The 22,559-nt window shown below is 40.0% G+C and overlaps 1 protein-coding gene across 5 annotated transcripts in view; it reads right to left on the bottom strand.

Annotated features, from left to right (window-relative positions):
• BMPER (BMP binding endothelial regulator) overlaps positions 1 to 22,559 on the bottom strand; it is a 238,997-nt gene that overhangs the window by 73,621 nt on the left and 142,817 nt on the right. For 4 of the 5 annotated variants that reach the window (XM_073899048.1, XM_025873316.2, XM_073899051.1 and 1 more), the window contains one exon: positions 3,280 to 3,609. In XM_073899048.1, coding sequence (XP_073755149.1) covers positions 3,280 to 3,609 — 330 coding nt within the window. The remainder of the gene's footprint in view (positions 1 to 3,279; positions 3,610 to 22,559) is intronic. The other variant, XM_073899049.1, reaches the window with a different exon arrangement.

Here is a 22,559-nt window from a genome sequence, read left to right as displayed (position 1 = left end):
ATTACCCTCTACATAAGTAAAATCCATGCAAAGTAAATTACAATAGAGACAGGCAAAATAATGAATAAGTTGTAACTGAAAAAATTGCTCTTCCAAAAGATATTTTAAATAGGCATCTTATGAGATGAAAACCTTGTGGCAGGGGTTGGGGCTAGTCCTTTCTACAGCTGGGATGAGGTTCCCCATTCCTCTGCATGGGAAATTAGGTAGAAATAACTGGCAGAGTCAGGAAGCCAAAGCCAAGGCACACGTCCCATCTGGTGGTGTAAGCAGTAGCCATGTTCTCTCCTCTGCCTGAAACACTTTCCAATTATCCCTTTTCACCAGTGAATGTTTTACCAACTTGTTTTCACCCTTCAAATGTGTAGCCAGGCTCCAGACCACTAGGGGTTTTTTGTTTTGTTTTGTCCTGGGGGGGGGAAGGAAGTTGTTTCTCTTTTGTTGTTGTTTTTGTTTTGCTTTGTTTTGTTTTTTTTTGTTGTTGCTGTCATTGTTGCTTTTGCTGTTGTTTACTCAAAGGACAGAGGAGGTACAAAATCTATATACACACCATAGTGATGCTTAAAAATTGATGGTTTTCTGTTCAGATTTTATACCAAAGGAAAAAAGAATAAGAAAAAATATGTGTAGTCTCCAGGTTCATAAAGTATAGAACTCTACCAAAAGCAAAATAAAAAACCACACTCCCATGTGCTAATGCCTTTGGGTGGATCTGACGTAACTCTCTCAGGTAGAGTTGAGGAAGTGAACAGATGGCAGAAAGGAAGTATTTTTAAATTAATCACTAAGAGCCAAGAGTTGGGGTAGGAGTGTGATGGGGGTGAGCAGTGCTTTCTCAAGCTACTAAGCCTGCTCTGTGCCCTCTGTACCACCCCGGTTGTTATTAGGTAAGCAACTACAGCCTAATCCCACCACGTGGCATAGCCACCTGCACTCTTCTGCCAAATGATTCCGTCATGAAGTGCTGAGTTCATAAACCACAGGGGCAAAGAGTCATTCCTCCCCTTTTCCCATCTGCCAGCTGCAGGCTTGATTTAAGCTGTTATTTTGAAGAAAGGACCCTCTGATCATATGAGTTTATGAAATTAAAAAGATAATCTATGGGAGAAGAACATTCCAAGGATATATTGTAGTATTTTAAATGGACAACCAATAAATGATAAAAAGAAAATAGCCCTCAGGGGTAGTACAAACTGAGATTGGTTTGGGGAGAAGACTAGTGTCTGGAAATAGAATTGTTCCATTCCAAGGATAATCTCAACACAAGTTTAGAGCCCAGAGGAATACAGTTCTTCCCTCGGAAACAGAAAGTTTATGCTATGGGAAATTGTTCAACTGGGTATTACGGGCATCACATAACTTACTTGCATCTTGGAAAAAAGGAAATTGTAAAATCAAGTTCAAGGCCTAGAAGAGTTAAATTCACTAATTTAATTATGGTGTTTATGATCTATTATTATTTTCTTAGCAGCCTCAACCTTTCACTCATTTTTACAATGTGGAATCCTGACAAGAGGACACTTATTCCATAAGGTATTGCCAGCCATGGGCAGTACAGTATCAAAGCTCCTAGACTGTTAGCAATCTTCCAGGATCCAGGATCCCTCTGGGAATTGGGCTGTGGTTGACCAATAATTTCCATATCAGTAGAATCCATTGTGTTCAGCTGGCATGCAAACAGATCAGCAAGGTGCTTCTAATTACTGCTCTGTAATAATGAGTCATCTTGTGCACGATTTACGAGGAGCCACAAACTGTTGCTTTCTTTAAAGAAACAAGCTGAGGCCTACATCTACAGAGTGACAAGTCATTTGACTAAAACAACAGGTGTCTGAATTTTCTGAAGAGGACTAATCCCTCTAAAATTGAATAAATAGAGCTCTTCACACCTGCTACTTTCAAAGTGAAGCTGGGAGTCCTTCTCCCTTTATAGAATGCTCCAGTACATTAATATTTAACTTTTTCTCACTGAAACCACGTTATGCTCTTTAAATAAAAGCTCCCTGGGCTTCGCCTTGGCTTCCTGCCTTTGTTTAGCTAAGCTGGCATCCCATAAACTCGGATCAATTTGTCAAATATATTTTGGCTTGAACTGAAGCAGTTAACAGCGTTCTGAAGGTACAGCAGAGAACACTCTCTACAGTTCCTCTGAAGTGCCTGCTCTATCAAATCTTTCCCTTTTGGGTCCTTATTATCTAAAGGAACTGGAATGTATTTGATGCTTTTACACTGTTACATTTTCATCGATATAAAAAGCAAGAAATATGGTGATTTCCTCAAGTATCATGCCGACAGAAATAGCATACACCAGGAGAATGTGCGGTTCAATATCGAATTGACAAACAATATGGATTAACCAAAGGCAGCGTGGAAGGAACCAGACATGATATAACTGAATGTGTAAATGGGCTGAATTCATTCTTTGGGGCTGATTCTGAAGGGCAGACGTCCGCTTCTAAGAAGACTCTTTAGGTAGTACCCCACAGGCAATAATGTGAGCTTTCACTGGGCCGCTAGTAGTAACCTGCTAGCCCCTATGAACAGCTTGGTCTCGGGGGGATGTGTCTGTCCATGGAGTGGAAATACAGAGTCCAGTAGGCCACAGGCAATAGGGGATGCTGAGCAAGGGTAGCAGCAAGCAGCTCCACGTACCCAAGGCTGGGGGAAAGCACTCTCAGAGTGCTCTAAACATCCTCCAGTGGGGCCATTCGTTCTAGACAACCACTAACTCAGCGAGCACCTTCCCCAGGGTCAAGAATGGACAGGACTGCTGGTCACACAGCCATGCATACTCCCATCTGCACACCCACACATTTGTGGTTTACTTTGGAGGATTCCCCCCTTCTTGGACAGATGCTAACAAGAAAACACTCTTTCTCACAGATGTGAAACTGCACATTACTGGCTGAGATGGGAGAAACACTGACAATTCTAAGCCGGACATCAAGGGCCTAACATTGCGAGAAAACATGAGAAAGAGGTTATTTGGAGAGCAGAAATGTTATTTTTGGACCGAGGATGTCAGCAGATTGCAAGACTGGTGTGACCGACACCGGACTGCAAGGCTTCACGGTGTGCAAATTTCTCCCACTCTTTTGTGCCATCTTGGAGGTGTCCCTTCGGGGCCCCAATGAGTGGGGATGAGGCCATGCCTGCAGTCGGAACCCTTGTCTGCCTCCACATTGTCTTCAGCGGAAGAGGCAGAGCGCTGAGGCGGTGCTGCTGTGCTGTGTGGGTTGGTGAGGCAGAGGGGTGAGCCAGGGGGACACAGAAGCCCACCTGCTTTGGTCGTCACTTTCAAGAGGTAGCCATCCAGGTCGATGTGGAACTGCGGTGCCTGGCAGGGCAGCGCAATGCGCGAGCCATTCCAGCGCACGGTCAGGTGCTGCTGGAGGCTGACGGTGCTGGCACCCAGCACCAGGTCCACCGACTTGGTCCAGGAGAAGGACCGGGTCCTGCGTGCGTCGTTCTTCACCAGCACCTGGAAGGGCGAGGCAGGGGAGGAGCAGTCTTTTGTCAAAACGTACTGACACGTCCCCTGAAAGTTAAATGTCCGTCCGTCAAAAGTGTTGTAGTGGGGATCTCCGAATACCGTGCAAACGCCGGGCTCTGCGGATGAGTGAGAGACAAAAGCAGGTCATAAACTGAGTGAAGGATTCAAAGAGAAATCAGGGGTCCCTGCAATATTAACTTGGAGGGGGGCACCCGCCAGGTAAGGGAGGGCCTTAGCAGAGACGCACTAGTGGAAATCAACTTTAAAAAAAAAACAAAACAGTTTGGTTGTTTTACAAGTCTGGGCCAAACGTCCTAGGACGTGCAATACGTTGGGTGCTCTTGCACTTAAAAGTTATTGATAACACTTCCAAAGTTTTAAACCATCTCTATTTTGGAGACTTGATATGCTTCTATGGTCTTAATATAAGGGATAGAGAAATGAAACTAAGATAATTTTTAAACAGAACTGCCCTTACTTCAGAACCCATATAAACAAAAACCAGAAATGAATAAAAGGCAGCAAAATAAATGACAATACAGCAAGGCAATAGTATCATTACCATTTAACTGATTCAAAAAATGTGGAAATATGCCATTCTAAATGTTACTTATGTTTTTTTAAGGTATTATATTCAACACCATGTATTTACTAAGGACAAATCAATAGAATTGCTAAACAGACACATGTCTAATACTATTAGTAAACAAAGTACTGATAAAATTAATAGTCTCTATGTTTTTTACAAATACAAGGTTCCTGTATTTTGATCTGTGTATCAAAATCTAAAATTGGATAAAAATAAATTGAATGTGTAAATGAGCTGAATTCATTCTTTGGGGCTGATATTTAATAATCACTTAATAAATCATTTAATAAATTTAAGAAATTCCAAGGCATTCATCACTTCAAAATACCATTCATTCAAGTATTTGTGAAACCCAGGTAAAGTGTGACACTGGGGGCATCTCAGAGATTGTTATAGAAAATTAAATATTGTTTCTTTTTTTTAAATGATATTTGGCATTGATCTTTTTCTCCATGTAAAGATATTTTATCTGTTTTCAGGGAGACATGGACAACCAGGAAACGAGGACTTCATTTAGATAAAGGAGCCCACATGGTAAAAGAACTATAATACAAAGATCAGTTTCCAGTCAACACCAGCACAGGTTCAGAATACGAAACTATCCTATCAGCAACTGCTCTGAATATGTAAGAGAAGAATTAAAAGTCAACACAGAGGAAGGATGTGCCAACTGATCTGAAAGGACCAATGGGTTCCAAGGCAAACATGTGCTTTTAATTTCTAAAGTGTTTGGAGAATAATGTTGTTTTATGTTATGATACATTATGTCATTTCATATGTCAATTACATTTGACTCCATATAAATCACATGTATTTGGAATTTGGTAAATTATTTGTTCTAAGCTTTCCTTGTCAATATCTGATAGACATCCAAAAAGATACAGTTTTTGGTGTGTAGGACAGTTTCAATGAACAAATGCTTTAAGGAATACATAAAAAGCACTACTTGAGGTAAGAGGGTGGAAGAAGTGGGTGGGGGAGAGAAGCTCTGAGAGCTCAGCAACAAAATTTTAATTTGCCCTCCATTTCTATTCCCTTCTTGTCCTTTTCTTGAATGTTTTTTCCTTGTGATTCCAACTTTACTGTTTGTTGCTTCACATTGGACCCCACCTCCACCTTCCCAATCGTATATCCACCTCCAACTAGTATTCCCATCTATCTAACCACTCCATAACATGTTCCAGTCCTTTCTCCATGCAATTGCTTTCAAAATTGTCCTATCACATATTTCCCTCACAGTCTAACAAAAGGAATCTTTCCCTGGCATGAAAATGGTGTTTCTTGGTTGACAAGGGGCAAGGCAGTTCTTTGGGACACCCCGAGTAGCATCAGGAAAATTATAGTTCTGAGTTAATACTGTCATGTGCCACAAAAAGACTGTTAACGTGACCACCAGATGCACCAAATTCAAGACAAGGGATTTTTTCAGAGTTCTTAACTCTGCATACTCAAGAAAACCCAGAACAAATCAAGGCTTTTGAGCTTTGAGCTTGAAACAGATGGAGCTGAGCCTGCAAAGGCCAAAACCCTAATGAAGGAGCTGAGATACTCCTGAAGAAATCCTCTCTCAGCTGGGAGCAGCACAGGGAAAACACCTTCTACCCAGAGTCTGAAGTGGCAATCTTCTCCTTGCCCCAGGGATAATCCATAGCTTCTCCTGGTTTTCTGACAACAACTGCATCCAAATTATCATTACCAAAACCAGGAATAGCTAGCACTTACCGAGAATTCACTACCTCCCCTAGTACTCTTCTCCATGCCTACCGATCCATAAGAAAATGGATATTTAGATTGTCTCCTAAAATTAAACAAATAGCTAAGCACTTGGTAGTAAGTCCATAAGGTGAACTATTACCTCGCCATTGAAAAATTGTAAGAATAACATTTGCGATTGAGGAAACGCTTATGACATGTTAAGTGAAAAACAGGAAACAAAATTCTGCCTACAGGATAACCTTTTTTAAAAGGTTTATTTATTTATTTTAGAGAGCGAGAGCATGGAGGAAGAGGGAGAGAGAGATAATCTCTCGCAGACTCCCCGATGAGCACGGAGCCCGACGCAGGACTCGATCTCACGACTCCGAGATCACGACCTGAGCCAAAACTGGGAGTGAGACACTCAACCAACTGAGCCACCCAGGCACTCCTGTCTATAGGATAATCCTAACTGTTAAAATAAATACACAAATACACACCCCAAAATTGTCAATTTCTTGGTGGCAGGACCACGAGTGATTTTGTTTCTTCCTTTCTTCCTTTTGCTTTTCTGTAGTTTATGTTGTTGTTATAGTTTTGTTTTGTTTTTTTAAAGATTTTATTTATTTGACAGAGAGAGACACAGCGAGAGAGGGAACACCAGCAGAAGGAGTGGGAGAGGAAGAAGCAGGCCTCCCGCCGAGCAGGGAGCCCGATGCGGGACTCGATCCCAGGACCCTGGGACCATACCCGAGCCGAAGGCAGACGCCCAATGACTGAGCCACGCAGGCGCCCTACAGTTTTGTTTTTAAGAGTCAAAATGTGGGCACCTATAGATAAGGCCAGTTATATGACCAAGCAAATCCTCAAAGAAGCAACAGAAAATATACTGCCTACAGTGGCCCTAGGGAAGCCTGAGCTTACTCATAACTGGGCAGAAAGCAATGAAGGACATCCCAGGGAGACCAGGCAAGGGAAATCACGTGTAACAGGGCTGTCAGGGAACATATTTTTCAAGAGGCCCTAACTTGTAGAAGAGAGGGGTTTGGAGATCAGAATGATTTTTCTCTGTAACAAGATAGAAGAGGCCAACAAAATTTCATGACTAGGAAGATGCTTGAGAATTATGTGTTACATTTGGGGACATTTGTATCATGAGTTAAAATAATTTTGAAACCTTGGCCCTTTTTCCTGGCACCTCTAGGTCCCTGTGCCAGATCCTGCAGGAGCAGTGAACACATGCACTGGAGAATGGCTTGAAGTGAAATGGCTTGAAGTGAGAATCTCAGGGTCACACAAAATCTGCCTAGCTGGAAAGGAAAAGAGCTAGAGAAACACTTAAGGGACACAAATGAATGTTGTAAGCTCACATATTTGTGTGTGCATGTGTGTGCGTGTGTGTGTGTGTATTTTTTTTTTCCAGCAGACCCAGTGAAATGAGCTGCAGTCCAAAATGTCCAGATGTCCGGTCACACTCTTCTGGAAAGCTTGGAATGATAGTCCGAACTAGACAAACAGACCATTCTATAACTAAGTTTGTTTGAGTATGTGTCAGGGGATAGAGAGAAAAATTCCAATTTACAAGTAGTGGTACATTTTTTCATAGTCCTTTAAATCAAACCATCAAATGCCATTTTTGTTTTGGTTTGTTTTCCTTATATGGACACGTCTAAGCATAAAAAAAACACTAGAAGTATATAAACCCAAATATTAAGAGTAGTACTTTTTTTCTCTTAACTAATGGAATTATGTGTGACATGTATTTTCCTCTTTCTTGTTTATATGTATTTACGTTATTATTTACATTACATGTCATTATTTACAGTGACTAGGTATACTTTTAGAATACGAATATTTGTCTTAAAAATGAAAAAGACTGGATTAAAACACGGTGCTTTGATGTTACCTACTTTAATAAGATTGCTATGAGGATTAAGAGAGTCAGGATGCTTCTAAAACCTTAATTCCAACATTTTTCTCCTAACCTCATCAGGTACATGTATTTCTGCCACAAGTATATTTATTCTAATGAAATGCCTTCCTTCTGAGAGCAGTGACTATTCCCCAAACATCCGTCAAAGAAAATTAAGGGGAAATTATACAACTCCATGTTATAAAGAAAATAACAGAAATCGAATAGACTCCAAACCCTCACCCCCAAAACACAACCAAACAAAAACAGAAAAAAACAAGTATCATTCATGGTTCTGTGACCAAGAAATAACCACTGTCTACAGTTTGGGAGCTGGGTGTGTGCGTGTGCATGTGCGTGTGTGTGCATGTGCATGTATGTGCTTGTGTGTGTTTTAACATAGTTAAGATTATCCTATACATGAAATTTTATTTCCTTTTCACTTAACATGTCATAAGATATCCCCCGTCATTAAAGTCACTTTGAAAACATACAAAATGACTTTCATTCTCAGTCTTTTAATTCTGCAGAGGACGGTCTCTCCTACTCACGGTACCACAGCACCACACAGATCAGCATGTGTCCAGAAATGTTGTAACCACGAGAAAATCTCAGATAAAAAACACAGCTTTAAACTTTTCTCAACACAAATTGCAGGAAAACAGGTCCTGTGGGACTTGGAGTCACCGGGTCATGCAGGGAACCCTAGGTGGGTAAGGTGTGTGATGATGTGCCAAGTTTGAGTCAAGAACCAGGAAAGGCTGGGATTAGACACACTGCCCTTAACACAAGCCCTTATGCTGCTCCAGCACATGATGTAAGCCTCTGACATAGAAAGGCTGTGAGTGCCCCAGCAGGGACTGAACTGCTCCCCGCACGAGTCTCTGGCCTCACACAAAGGTGTCCCTGACTGCTATCGCCCCACAGGACCTGAGGGCCAAGAGATGCTCCACAAAGTGGCACCTGGATTCCTAGAAGATCTTGCATCTTTGTCTTCTGAAGTAAAAACTTAATCTAACTTTACTGTGTGAATGGGCGGGGTGGGGGGGGACAGGAAGGGGGTAGTGGGTCTCTTCCCACCAATCTATAATTCACCAGATAGACTTACAAATCTACATATGAAAAACTCGTTTTTAAAAAAAGTTAAGTAGGCATCTGAAATTAACATATATCTTTTTAAAAAGTTGAGTAGGGATACCATTAAGAATGTAAATTTCTTCTCACATATTTTCCATATACTCACCAACTCCAAACGGAAGAGCAAAGAAAGCAGCCCCTACCTTCAAGATCTAATCTAAAATAAATCTAACCCCAAAGTCATGGCTGACTTCCTAGGGCCTCCCCAACTGAGCCCAGTGCTACCCTACCTCTTACCTTTGTTCCTGGGGTGGGAGGGGGGCATGCACCTGTCCCACACTTCACAGTTCCCAGTGCATGGAACCTTCACTACCTCGTTCAAATGCCAACTCCCCACAGCACCTTCCCCAACACCTCAGCCATAGACATTTCTCTTTCCTCAAAATCCCAAAGGCAAAACTGACCACATAGCTCAGATTATCTGGGACAGTCTTTATTTCAAATGCTCTACCCTATAGATAGACACATGATGTTTTTCAGTTTGAGGGTTAAAAATATCATCACCGAACCCATCGCAGGCTTATGATAAATCAATTTCTTCCCTAACTTACAGTTAAAATGTATCCTTAACTCCTAAACCAGGCTTTAAACTCCTTATATGTAAACTTTGCTCCCAGAGCCTGGCACCCTGCCTTGTAAATTGCAGGTATATACCTATATATTACATGGATTCATCTTGGCATTACTCACAAAGATGCCTGCTATAATACATACGAGGTATCCATAAATATTTCTTGAATGAATGGGTTAATTAATTAAAGAATACATTTTAGTAGGAAAAAAAACTGCCCACACTGAACTCACTAAAATAGCTAATGACTAGCATACAGCAGGTTATCAACAGGATTTTATTTAATCAGTTAACTAATTGGATAATTAATTAATGCTCTCAGAAAAAAGGAATTAAGGCTGCAGATGGAATTAAGGTTGCTAATCAGCTGACCTGGAGATGGGGAGATTATCCTGGATAATCCAGGCAGGATGAACGTCATCACAGGGGTCCTCGTAAGTGAAAGAGAAAGGCAGGAAAATGAGTGTCACAGTGACACAGCACGAGGTGGACTGAACTTGCCATTGCTGGCTTTGAAGATAGAACGGGACCTCAAGCCAAAAAAATGAGGGTGGCCCCTAGGTGATGAAAAAGGTGGAAAACTAAACAAAACAAAACAAAAAAACGAACACAGATTCTCCCCCAGAGCCTCCAGAAGAACCGCAGCCCTGCTGATACCTTGAATTTGGCCCATTCAGAACCATTTCAGACTTCTGACCTTTAGAACAACATGTGTTGTTTTAAGCCACTAAGTTTGTAGTAATTTGCTACAGCAGCAATAGGAAACTAATAAACTTAGCAATAGCCAAGAAGAGTCGTTTAAAGTAACTACTTTATGCCAGGCACCATGCCAGATGCTTTCCATATTTTCACTATCTCCTTTAATCCTCACTACTTCCCTGCACACCGTATTTCATTACCCTAATTTCTTAGCAATGAATTCAGAGAGGTGGCCATGGTGCCCATGGTCACGCAGCCAAAAGCAGTAAAGACAGAGTCCAACCCAGGCTTTGCAGCTCTGAGGCCAGTGCCTTCCTCAGCATCACTCGATGCTTCCACCGATACCCTGTACCACAGCATCCTACACAGTTGCTGTTAACTAGATGGGATCACAGAGCTCTTTGGGAATCTGGAGAAATGTGAAGACACTCTTCCTCCCAAATGCACACAAGTGCATCCACTCAGATGTAGAGGTTCATGACCACTCTGTCCCAAGACTGATCAAGGAATCCATCACCTTCCATTTAAGAACACTATCTAGAAGTTAATTATAAACTATATTATATGGTTCTCTTATTTGGTATGTTTATAGTTCATCTCCCCAACTTCATTGTAAGTTCCTAAATTCAGGGTCTATACCAGCTTTTTACCCATTTCCTCTACAGTACCTTCCAGAATACCGGAGACTCACCAAACTTGTTATAGAAGATGCATTTGTGCCACTCTTGCCATCCAAACTCTGACCTTAACATGTCTGCTGTCTACAAACTAGAAATTCTCATTTATCACTTAAGAGAGCTGTGCACCTGAGCTGAAGAGGTGGGCTTCACATCTTTAAGTTAATCTAGCTTCCAGCTTTAAAGCCACTTTAGAGCTTTGCAAACATTAAGTATGTTGCTTTGAAGACAGTTCTGGGTTTGAATCCTAGTCTTGCCACTTAATGACTACAAAATCACGCACAGACTACCTACATCCCCTCCGTCTATTCGCCTGTAACATGGGTCTAAGAACAACTACATTTCAGGTTGGTTATAAAGATAAAGACAGCATTGCAAAAGTGCTGAAATTATTACAGACACCGAGAATGTAACAGATGCTAGTTATTATTAGTTTTATAATTGTTATATGAATCCAGACATATACAATAGACATCCACTGCTGGCTAAAATAGGGCTGAATAAGACTGTAACATACCCCTAAAATAGATTTGTGGAAAAGACAACGTGAGTTGAGTCCATCTATAAAAGATATATAAAATGTAGATTTGGGGCTAGCATCGAGTAAGCCTTCTAGGCCAAAAGAAGAATGTTAATCAAGTCATGTGGCAGCTTGCACAAGAAGAGCAGAGACAGATCGGACCAGAGTGGGGAGTTACTTCGGGAGATGTAAGACACCCAAACTGCCTAAGTAAATTGGCCTGAGATTTATTGCCAGCCTGAGAAGTTTAAATGTATTCCAAAGAACCAGCATTCCTTAATGTGTTTCCTATGAAACATCAATCCTGCCTGTTGCTCTGCCAAAATAAGTAGAAATAAAAAAAATCTCTGCAGCTCAAATTAGTTTGGGAGGTACTCCATACTCCATCACCCTCCTTAAAGTTTACCCTGCACATTGGCATATAAAGGGCTCTGCAAATTCTGCAGCAAAGAAACATATTTGAGTTTATTTGACCCAGCATTTCCCTCATGTATTTAATCACGGAGCCATGTTTTGAAAATATTATTCACTACTCTTCCTCAGCACTAGCGTTTTATAAAACAAACTTTGAGAAACTGCAAGAGACAGTGAAGGCGGCCCTTGCAAGTTCTTGCGAAGGCCAGTGGCATGCCGGAAGGGCTGAAGGAGAAAAGACCGAGGTCAGTTGCAGGCAAGAGGATGAAGGATGGCTGCCATGGAAATGGGAAGGAACTTATTTATTAGAAAAACAATACAAAGAGACAATCAAGCAAGCAGACTTGATGACTGATCAGCAACATGGGAGAGAAATGCCAAGAGCATGAGAAATAACATAAGGCCCCAAACCTGTGCAGCTGGGGTAAGGGGGTGCCAGAATTCAGTCAACAGATAGAGGCTGGAAACAGCCAGTCATTTCTCCATCCAACTCCCAACCCTGAGAATCAAAGGTAGCAACTGTTAACTAAAATTCAAATGCAGTACTTTGAAAGAATGTGGTGTCCCCAAAAATTAGAAGCTGAGATTTGCCATATCAGCATCTTGTCAAGAAGTCATATTAAGGCCCTCAGAAATCAGAAATCAGAAACCAGAAAGAGAGAGGAGCTACGGAAGGGGTGCTGTGGAGGCAGAGCCATGAGCTCACAGGATAAAAAGGTGAAAAAAGGAGAAGAGATACGTGTTCTAAGGACAGGCGTGGAAGGGCAGAGCAGAAGAATGGAACGGTGGTTGGGGGCAGAGGCGGAGTACTAACCAAGAAGGAACTGTGATAAGAAGAAAGAACGATAGTGTTCATAAATTAAAACTTCACATCAAAGGGAACTACATAGCGCAGCTAATGAGTCACTTCTCCAAACTCCCAGGGAAGGCTAAACCTTCAAGTATTGTAACCCAAGGGATGGGAGGTTAAGTGATCTCATAAATGTAGGTAAGTTTTTAAAAGGTGAGCAAATATAATGGCTCTCTAGTCATGCAGGGAGAAAAGAAATTGGCAAACTTCATATATGTTTGGAGGCAAGCCTCTGAAACAAATAAAAATGTAGTCAATGGAGAATAATAGTTCTTAAAAGTGTTGGCTTAGGAGTCTCATGAAGCCGGGTATCAGCTGCCCACACCCTATTTAATTTCTCAGACCCTCAGATCGCTCATTTGTAAAATGGAGATTCTACTTCATGGATCATTGTGAGAATTAAATGTTAGGATACATGGAGAATGTTTATCACAACACGGACTGACACGCACTTACATTCAATAAATGTTTGCTGGCAATAGGAGCAATTTTAGTGGCAACAGAAGTAAAAATTTTTGTTGTTCTTATTTTGCTCATAGTAGACATGACCTCCAGAGAGGAATAAATCTGCCTCAGTTTTGCATACAATGATATGTAATTTATTATACAGTATTATCTATAAAGTGTAATATTTGTTTCAGAGTCTGCATTGTCTGGTCACTTTACTATATTTTAGATGTACCATTGCTAAGGGGCTTTGGTCACCAGTTTTTTCAGTAACAACTAGGTATATACCTCTTTCTTGAAATTCAAGATGGCAGCCTTGACTAAAAGTACGAGATGGCTAGTAATCAATTTATATATCTTTTTCTGTTCAAAACACAGTCTTTCAAAATTAGGCAAGAAAGAAACTTTTAATTGAATGATTTAATAATGGTGCATTTATATTAAGAATACTTTCCCAAGCATAAAGGCCATCCAGGGAGGCCATATGATGTGTGAGAACAAATATTGGACTAGAAGGTTAAAAGAGGGAGAGAGAGAAAGCAGGTTCTCAACCAGCTCTTCCAGTTAATACTACCAGGAGCCTCAGTTTCCTTACCTGAGAAGTGAAAGGGCTGACCTCAAAATTAAGGTTCATTCATTTATACAATCCCATGATGCTGAAATGGTGATAAGTTTGAGTGACAGAGCAACTCTGCCCTTCTTCCTTACTCCTGGTGGAAATTCTACAGTTATTTCAAGTTTAAAACTATATGTATTTTAATATTGTGAGTAAGAAAATTTGGAAAGGTCTTCGCCTTAGCACTGAAAATACCTAAGGTGCAAGAAGGGGGGAAAAAGACCTAGAAAAATGAGTGGACATGGAAAACCAAGCCGTTTGATTTGTCAGTGAGCACAGAGCATACCAAGTACCACTGCTCTGCACCTGAGCAGAGGTGGAGGTGTCACCGGTAGAAGAAAGCCTGGGCACTTGAGCAGGCATTTCTTCCAGGGTGGGGTGGAGGGAAAAGCTCTGAAATTGGAAACTCCTCCTAACATCCTTCTCCAATCTCTAATCCCTACCATCATAAAGCCCTCCGGACCTTCTTTTCCCTTCCTAACTGCAACTGGTTGTTAAACTGTACCAAATGACAAAGAAGTCAATGGTAGATCTTCTGGCCAGGCCCTGGGGCCTGATTTCATTGCAGGAACTCAGGCTCCACACTTACCTTGGGCGTTCTTCTTAACCACTAAGCCTCAGTTCCTCAGCTGTAAAATGGAACTCATAACATTATTTGACTCTAAGATGGCCGTGAGGATCAAATAAATAGGATCAAAAGAGATAGCCCACGACAACGCTTAGACACAGCAGAAGCTAAATAAATAATTAGCTGCTGCTGCTACGACTGCTGTTGCATTTCTTGCCATTATTATTTGATGGTGAGGATGATGAGGAGGAGGAGGAGGAGAAGGAGGATTGTTAACTAAAGAGTCAGAACTTAAGGAGTACTAACACCCTGTAGGAACCACAATAGGTGGTGGATAAAAGATGACCCCTAATAACCTCAGTCTCCTCTTTCAGCTTTGCATCAACCCACGGACAGAAAATTTAAAGTAACAGTACCCCTTAGAATAGAACAGCATATGAAACAGAAAACAAACTGGTGTCCTCACGCCCCTTCCAATGCTGCTCCTGCTGGGGTGGAATTTCCTAGCCACCATGTATGACACCGTTGGGTTTTATTTGCCACCTCTGTCTGCTGGTTGGGCCTCAGAGCAGTGACAAACCCACCTACAGATGCTCAAGCAGAAATTTCAGTGGCCACTTAGCTTAAGACCTCCTTGGCAGGGCTAATGTCAACACCACAAATTCTTATTCTACAAGCATCTTGAGCTGTGGTTTCAAATTTCCTTGCTTTCCTGAGTTAAGGACAGACCCGTGGTGTTAAGGGACCTGGAGTTGCTTACAGTCTCAGGGCCAGAAACCTTGCTTAAACACAGAATTACTAATTTGCAGAACCTCTTGTCAGTGGAGATTTCTCATAAAATGGGCCCCGAGGTGAGAGTTTAGTTAAATTGTTGTTGCATTCCCCCTCCTACCACAACTCTTTAATTGGAGATACTGGTAGGCATGCCTGGGGAGCTAAGTAAGATGTGCCCAGACCAGCCAGGGCAATTCCACAGCACCCTTGATGGGTGCATGCAGCAGGAAGGGGTCCTCTCGGGCACCAACGTGGTGCACAGTTGGAAACTAACCTGGGGGGGGGAGGGGCAGTTTAAAAAGTCAACTGGCAACTGTGAGCCTCCTTGCACCCTGAGTTGCTGAAATCTGATATTTCCTATTACTTGTGGGATGTGTAGCTGAGGTTATTTCAATTAAATGCACATCTGTGCTCAGTATACCCTACCCGCTTCTGTGTTATGTAACTGTGACCTTTTGTTTTGAGTTGGGACTCTGATGACTGGGGCTAATGTAGCTACAGGCACAGCTTAATGAATTTATGGGGTCTGGGTTTGGGCATCCATATCTGGGCTGCCTTTCGCTGCCTCTGGTCCTGTACATGGTGAAGAGATCAAATTCTCTCTCATGGTCAACGTCTCTCTGTCTCTGTGTCTCCCTCCCTCCCTCCTTCCCTCTCTCCCTCTACACACACACACACACACACACACACACACACTCACACACCTCTCTTATCAGTGAAAACTTTGCCACTAAGTATTATTTCCATGGCTGAAAACAGACATTCTGCCAGCAAAGAATTTATCTGATTCAGGTCTCTTTGCTGGGAGGCTCGGTCGAGATTTCACCTACTGCTTGTCAACTCACAGTAAGAAAACATTTTACTTAAACCAAGTGCTATATGCACAACAGACAGTGGCCTTCTTGGCACCCAACGCATAGTCCTGTGACGCCCAGCCCAGGCAGAGTGGGAGCCGCTCTAGGCTACAGCTCTTACTTTGGCAAGAAACAGCATTTGCATGAAAGCTTTATAAAGTTTGTTTAGCTTACTTCAAATATTTTATTTTAAATAAATCACCCAAACCAAATTTAATTCTTTTCATTTGGACAAGGAGAAAGAGAGAACGTCCATGTTATTAAAAGACAACAATGCTTTTCATTCTTCCTTCAGGTCTGATTTTAACATGACTTTTTATTTTTGTCGATTTTGATGGAATCATAATTGCCCTTTCAGATCAACCCCAGGAAGATGGCGCTACTATGGGGAGTACAAGTTTGAGCCTCAACTGTTGCTTTTTACCTACTGAATTGTAAATTACCACTATCACTGACTATTACAAAGGGAGGCCTATAGAAATGTTCTACACATTTATTTCAAGCTTCCTCTTTGCTGTTCTTTTCAGAGGTCCGCAAGAGCCCCAAACACTACCAAGATGGACTAACCCAGTTGACAAGGCAGAAATTCTGTGGGATTTCAGAAACAGACAATCCAGTGTCACCTCTGCTGGAAATAATGTGACATTCATTTAACAACAACAGGTAATAAAAGTAAGTTTTAGAGTATCTGAAGCTGTATAATCAATCCTTTTCATCAGTGTATGAAACTATATATGTATCTAAGTATTTATTCTTGCCTCCTTCCAAAAAGGATTGGGAGTAGCTTACAGGCATACATACTAAATGATTCAAAACACATAAAGGTAGACATATAAGGTGAAGTCGGGAATAAGCTTATTACCCAAAAACTACCTGCCATTAGAGGTGGGCTACAAATTTATTTCTAGCTTCCTAGCAACTAAAGCAAAGATGGTGAATTTTAATCAATCAAGATTAATTATGCCTTTATCATTTTTTGTAGGGCTAAGCAATGAAAATCTGAACACACTCAATTACATCCAAAGACTTCTGGTCTGCCATTTTTTACCCCAGCTCTAGGCTCCTATTTCATCTACTCACTGTGTGTTGAGAGTAAGTTACTGCTACTAGCACCACAGGTGTTTATTTCTGCATTCACCCATGCTGTTACCTCTGTTAGGAGTACCAATGGTTCTCAACCATTTGTCCTGGGGAGAAGGGTGTAAATCACCCCAGGAGACATTTGGCAATGTCTGGAGACACTGTTGATTGCCATAATCTCTGGGAGAGAAGTGCTACTGGCCTGTAGCTGATAGAGATCAGAGATGCTGCCAAACATCATACAATGTGCAGGATGCAACCACAACAAAGAATTTTCTAGTCAAACCATATAATACTGAGGTTGAAAACTCTGTAGCAACTAATGGGGTGTGTATGGGTGTGTGTGATTTTGTTTGAATAAGATAGAAATCAGTCACTTTTCTGTTTTAGAAAACACTAGCCTTCGTTTGAACTTCAGCCTTCATTGGTCTGCTCTAGAAACCCGTATGTCAGAAGAGCTTTCGTAATTGACAGAGTAGGAAAAAATGAGCCCAAAGGTTTGTTCTGGATCTTGGATATAATGCCAAAGGAATTTCAAAATAGGAGATCTTTGGGCCATAGCTAAAGGACATCAGAATAAGTCTACCTGATGTGTTAGGAAAATCGGGGCATTGCTTAAAAAATCTGGAAGTCATCCCATCTCTTAACTCAATCTGAATAAATAAACCTTGCCAATAGAATGTGTTTTATAGCACTGATGGAAGAACTGCTGGAGAGCAAGAGAGAGTAAACAGATGGAAAGAACACCAAAGGAAATTGAGAAATAGCCATCTGATGATATCATGTAGATTGGACCAAGAACCACATGCCTGGGCTCTTCCCGCACTGACCTGCTGGATGCAGGTGCACAGTCAATGGTCTCCCTGGTACCCTAACAGCTGGATGATTTTCTCCCTTGCCAACTGCTCTCTTAGAGACAGAAGTCAGGCTCATTCCCATGTTTTACAAATACAATAGTTAAGACGGCTGGTTAAAAACTTGCTTTGATTTTTGTCATGCCCAATCCTACTTTTTTCTTTCTTTCTTTTTTTTCTGACAAGCCACCATTATTCTAGATATGAAAAAAAAGGCTATCTCAGAGTGGATAGACTAATAATGAAATGTGACTTTTCTCTCAACTATCTCAGTAATCATCACCTTCATTCTTCGTTCACTTCATTCACCTTCATAAAGTCGGATAATTCAAGATTTGGGCTGTTTATGCACAAGACTGGTCACGTTTTTATTAAACTGATAAGCAGTGATCCTACCTGACAGCACTGTGATTAGTAGATGTAACCTATCTGTGTTCATGCAAATTGAAATGGTTAGCTAGAAAATTTTAAGAGTTCCTTTGAATTCTGTGTCTGCTTCAATAAGCAAATACTTTCTAGAGAAATGCAAACATCTTCACTGACATGGATACAGAGGAGAACCTCATAAACTTAAATTCTACTGTGCTCATCCAGGAAGGAAGGAAGCTGGACCTCGCCTCCAAACCATCCGTAAACAAAGTTTCCTCAGAGAGTCTCTGGGAGGATGATTAAATGTAATAATTTATATACCATTTGAAATCAACTGGTGTGTTAATCATGGGTAATTCTTCCTGCACTAACTGCGGGGCTCTACTAAGTCATACCTGGTTGGCTTCCTTTGAGTTATTTTATGTACAGCATTCTCTTTAAAGAAAAATTATTTTATTAAAGCTACAGTTTAATTTTCATTAATTCAATCTACATTTTATCCAGTGTATAATGTGTAATTATTTAATAGCTCTCTGTCTCAAAAAATAGTGAGAGAGATATATAATAAATATATTTATTACATCTCACATACATATCTATTGTCCAAAAAAACAAAGCCAACATAACTTTTAGCTATATGATTTTAAACATGTGGAATGAAAAAACTTGTTTCTATGTGAAAGCTGTTTTCAACAATTATCAAAGCCCACTTCTCTAAGGCTAACTAGTTCATAAAATACTTTCTAATAGATTCCATGGCTTTGTTAATCCTGCTTATACAATAGAACTAATTTGATAATGACATTACTAATACTTCTCTTTTGATGAAACACTTCAGACAGCTATCTGCCTACAAGAGATTACAAGAGATTCAACTTCAGAATTAAGGACTCACACAGACTGAAAGAGCAGGAATAGAAAAAATATCCCATGCAAATGGAAATGAAAAGAAAGCTGGAATAGCTATACTCATATCAGACAAATAGACTTTATTTTTTTTTAAGATTTTATTTATTTAGGGGCACCTGGGTGGCTCAGTCCTTAAGCGTCTGCCTTCGGCTCAGGTCATGATCCCAGGGCCCTGGGATCGAGCCCTGCATTGGGCTCCCTGCTCAGTGGGAGGCCTGCTTCTCCCTCTCCCCCTCCCCCTGCTTGTGTTCCCTCTCTCACTGTGTCTCTCTCTGTCAAGTAAATAAATAGAATCTTAAAAAAAAAAAAAGATTTTATTTATTTATTTGAGAGAGAGAGAGAGCACATACATGTGAGTCAGGGGAGAAGCAGAGGGAGAGGGACAAGCAGACTCTGCACTGAGTGCAGAACCCCACATGGGGCTTGATCCCACAACCCTGAGATCATGACCTGAGCCAAAATCAAGAATCAGATGCTTAACCGACTGAACCACCCAGGTGCCCCCAAAATAGACTTTAACACAAAGACTACAATAAAAGGCAAAGAAGAGCATTACATAATGATAAAAGTGTCAATCCAGAAAAAAGATATAACATTTTTATGTTAATGTTATGTTTATTTATTTTAAGTGATTTATTAATTTATTATATATGCACCCAAGATAGGAGCACCAAAATACATAAAGCAAATATTAACAGAGCTAAAGGGAGAAATTGAAAGTAATACAATAATAGCAAAGGACTTTAATATCGCATTTTCATCAATGGATAGATTATTCTGACAAAAAAATCTATAAGGAAACATCAGCCTTAAACAACACATTAGACCAGATGGACTTAATAGATATATGCAGAACATACCATCCCAAACTAGCAGAATACACATTCTTCTCAAGTGCACATGGCACATTCTCCAGGATAGATCACATGCTGGGCCACAAAAGTCCCAATAAACTCAAGAAAACTGAAATAATATCAAGCATCTTTTCCAACCACAATGATATGGAACTAGAAATCAAATTACAATTAATTATAAATTCCAATTACAAAAAATGGGAAATGCAAAAGCATGAAAACTAAACAACATGCTACTAAACAACCAATCAGAGCAATCAGAGCAATCAAAGGAAAAATCCAAAAATAACTAGAGACAAATGAAAACAGAAATGCAACATATCAAAATCTACGGAATGCTGCAAACGTGGTTCTAAGAGGGAAGTTCATAGCAATACAGACCTACCTCAAGAAACAAGAATAATCTCAAATAAACAATTTAACTTTACACCTAAAGGAACTAAAAAAAATAAGGACAAACAAAGCCCAAAATTAGTAGAAGGAAGTAATAAAGATCACAGTGGAAATAAATGAAGTCAAGACTAAAAACACAACAAAAATGATCAATGAAATTAAGTTCTTTGAAAAGACAAGTAAAATTGACAAACCTTTAGCTAAACTAGCCAAGACAAAAAGAAAGGGACTCAAAGAAATAAAATCATAAATGAAAGCGGAGATGTAACAATTGATCTCAGAGAAATACAAAGGGTAATAAGATACTACTGTGATCAATTATATGCCAAACAAACTCCTAGACATCCTGGAAGAAATAGATAAATTCCTAGAAACATACAATCTTCTAACACTGAATCAGGAAGAAATAGAAAATCTGAACAGATGAATTACTAATAAGGAAATTGAAACAATAATTGAAAACCTCCCAACAAACAAAAATTCAGGACCAAACAGCTTCACTAGTAAATTCTACCAAACATTCAAAAATTTAATACCTAGTCTCAAACTTTTCCAAAAAAATTGAAGAGGAGGAAAAGCTTCCAAACACATGTTATGGCTAGCATTACCCTGATACCAAAACCAGATAAGGACACCACAAAAAGAAAATTACAGGCCAATATCCTTGATAAACATAGATGCAAAAATCCTCAACAAAATACCAGCAAATCAAATGCAACAATACATTAAAAGGGTCACATACCACAGTCAAGTAGGATTTATTCCAGGGATTCAAGGATGGTCCAACAACCACAAATCAATCAATGGGATACACCACATTAACAAAATTAAGGATAAAAATAATACAATCTCAACAGATGTAGAAAAAGCGTTTGATAAAATTCAACAGCGATTTATGATAAAAACTCTCAACAAAGTGCATACAGAGGAAATATATCTCAACATTAAGACATACATAACAATTCTACAGCTAACATCACACTCAACCATGAAAATCTAAAAGTTTTTCTTCTAAGATCAGGAACCAGATAAGAATGCCCCCTCTCACCGCATAGTACTGGAAGTACCTACCCAAAACAATTAGGCCAGAAAAAGAAATAAGAGAATTTTTTTTTAATTTTCACATATAATTGCTTCAAAAAGAATAAAATATCCAGAAATAACTGTAACCAAGGAAGTGAAAGACCTGCACACTGAACTATAAGACATTGATGAAAGAAACTGAAGACACAAATAAAATGGAAAGCTATTTCATGCTCGGGCACCTGGGTGGCTCAGTTGGTTAAGTGACTGCCTTCGGCTCAGGTCATGATCCTGGAGTCCCGGGATTGAGTCCCGCATCGGGCTCCCTGCTCAGCGAGGAGCCTGCTTCTCCCTCTGACCCTCTTCCCTCTCGTGCTCTCTATCTCTCATTCTCTCTCTCTCAAATAAATAAATAAAATCTTTAAAAAAATAAAAATAAAAAAGTTTTAAAAAAAGATATTTCATGCTCATACATTAGAAGAATTAAGATTGTTACAATGTCCATATTACCCAAAGCAATCTGCAGATTCAATACAATCCCTATCAAAATACCAATATCATTTTTCACAGAACTAGAACAAATAATTTATACTAAAGTTTGTATGGAATCACAAAAGACCTCAAATAACCAAAGTAATCCTGAGAAACAAAAACAAAACTGGAGGTATCATACTCCCTGATTTCAAACCATACTATAAAGCTCTAGTAATCATATTTTTTGGTACAAAAACAGAATACAGATCAATGGAACAGAACCGAGAGCCCAGAAATAAACCCACACATATATGGACAATTAATGTATGACAAAGGAGCCAAGAAGATACAATGGAGAAAGGACAGTCTCTTCAATAAATGATTATAGGAAAACTGAACAGCCACATGCAAAAGAATGAAACTAGACCACTACATTTCACTATACACAAAAATTAATTCAAATGGATTTAAAGACTTGACTATAAGACCTAAAACCACAAAATTCCTAGAAGAAAACATAGGCAATATGCTCCTTGACATCAGTCTTACTGACATCTTCATGAATCTGACTCCAAAGGCAAGAAAAACAGAAGCAAAAATAAACAAATGGGACTACATCAAGCCAAAAAGCTTCTGCACAACAAAGGAAACCATCTTCAAAATGAAAAGACAACCTACTGATTCAGAGAAGATATTTGTATACCATACATCTGATAAAGGGTTAATATCCAAAATATATAAGGAACTCGTACAATTCAACAACAAAAAAACAAACATTTTAACAAAG

This window comes from Callorhinus ursinus, unplaced genomic scaffold (genome assembly GCF_003265705.2).
Source record: "Callorhinus ursinus isolate GAN/ISIS: 27379988/994484 unplaced genomic scaffold, GSC_fseal_2.0 scaffold12, whole genome shotgun sequence".
NCBI classification, from domain to species: domain Eukaryota; kingdom Metazoa; phylum Chordata; class Mammalia; order Carnivora; family Otariidae; genus Callorhinus; species Callorhinus ursinus.
Note: the sequence above shows the minus strand (reverse complement) of the source record. Positions and strands in the feature narration are given on the sequence as shown.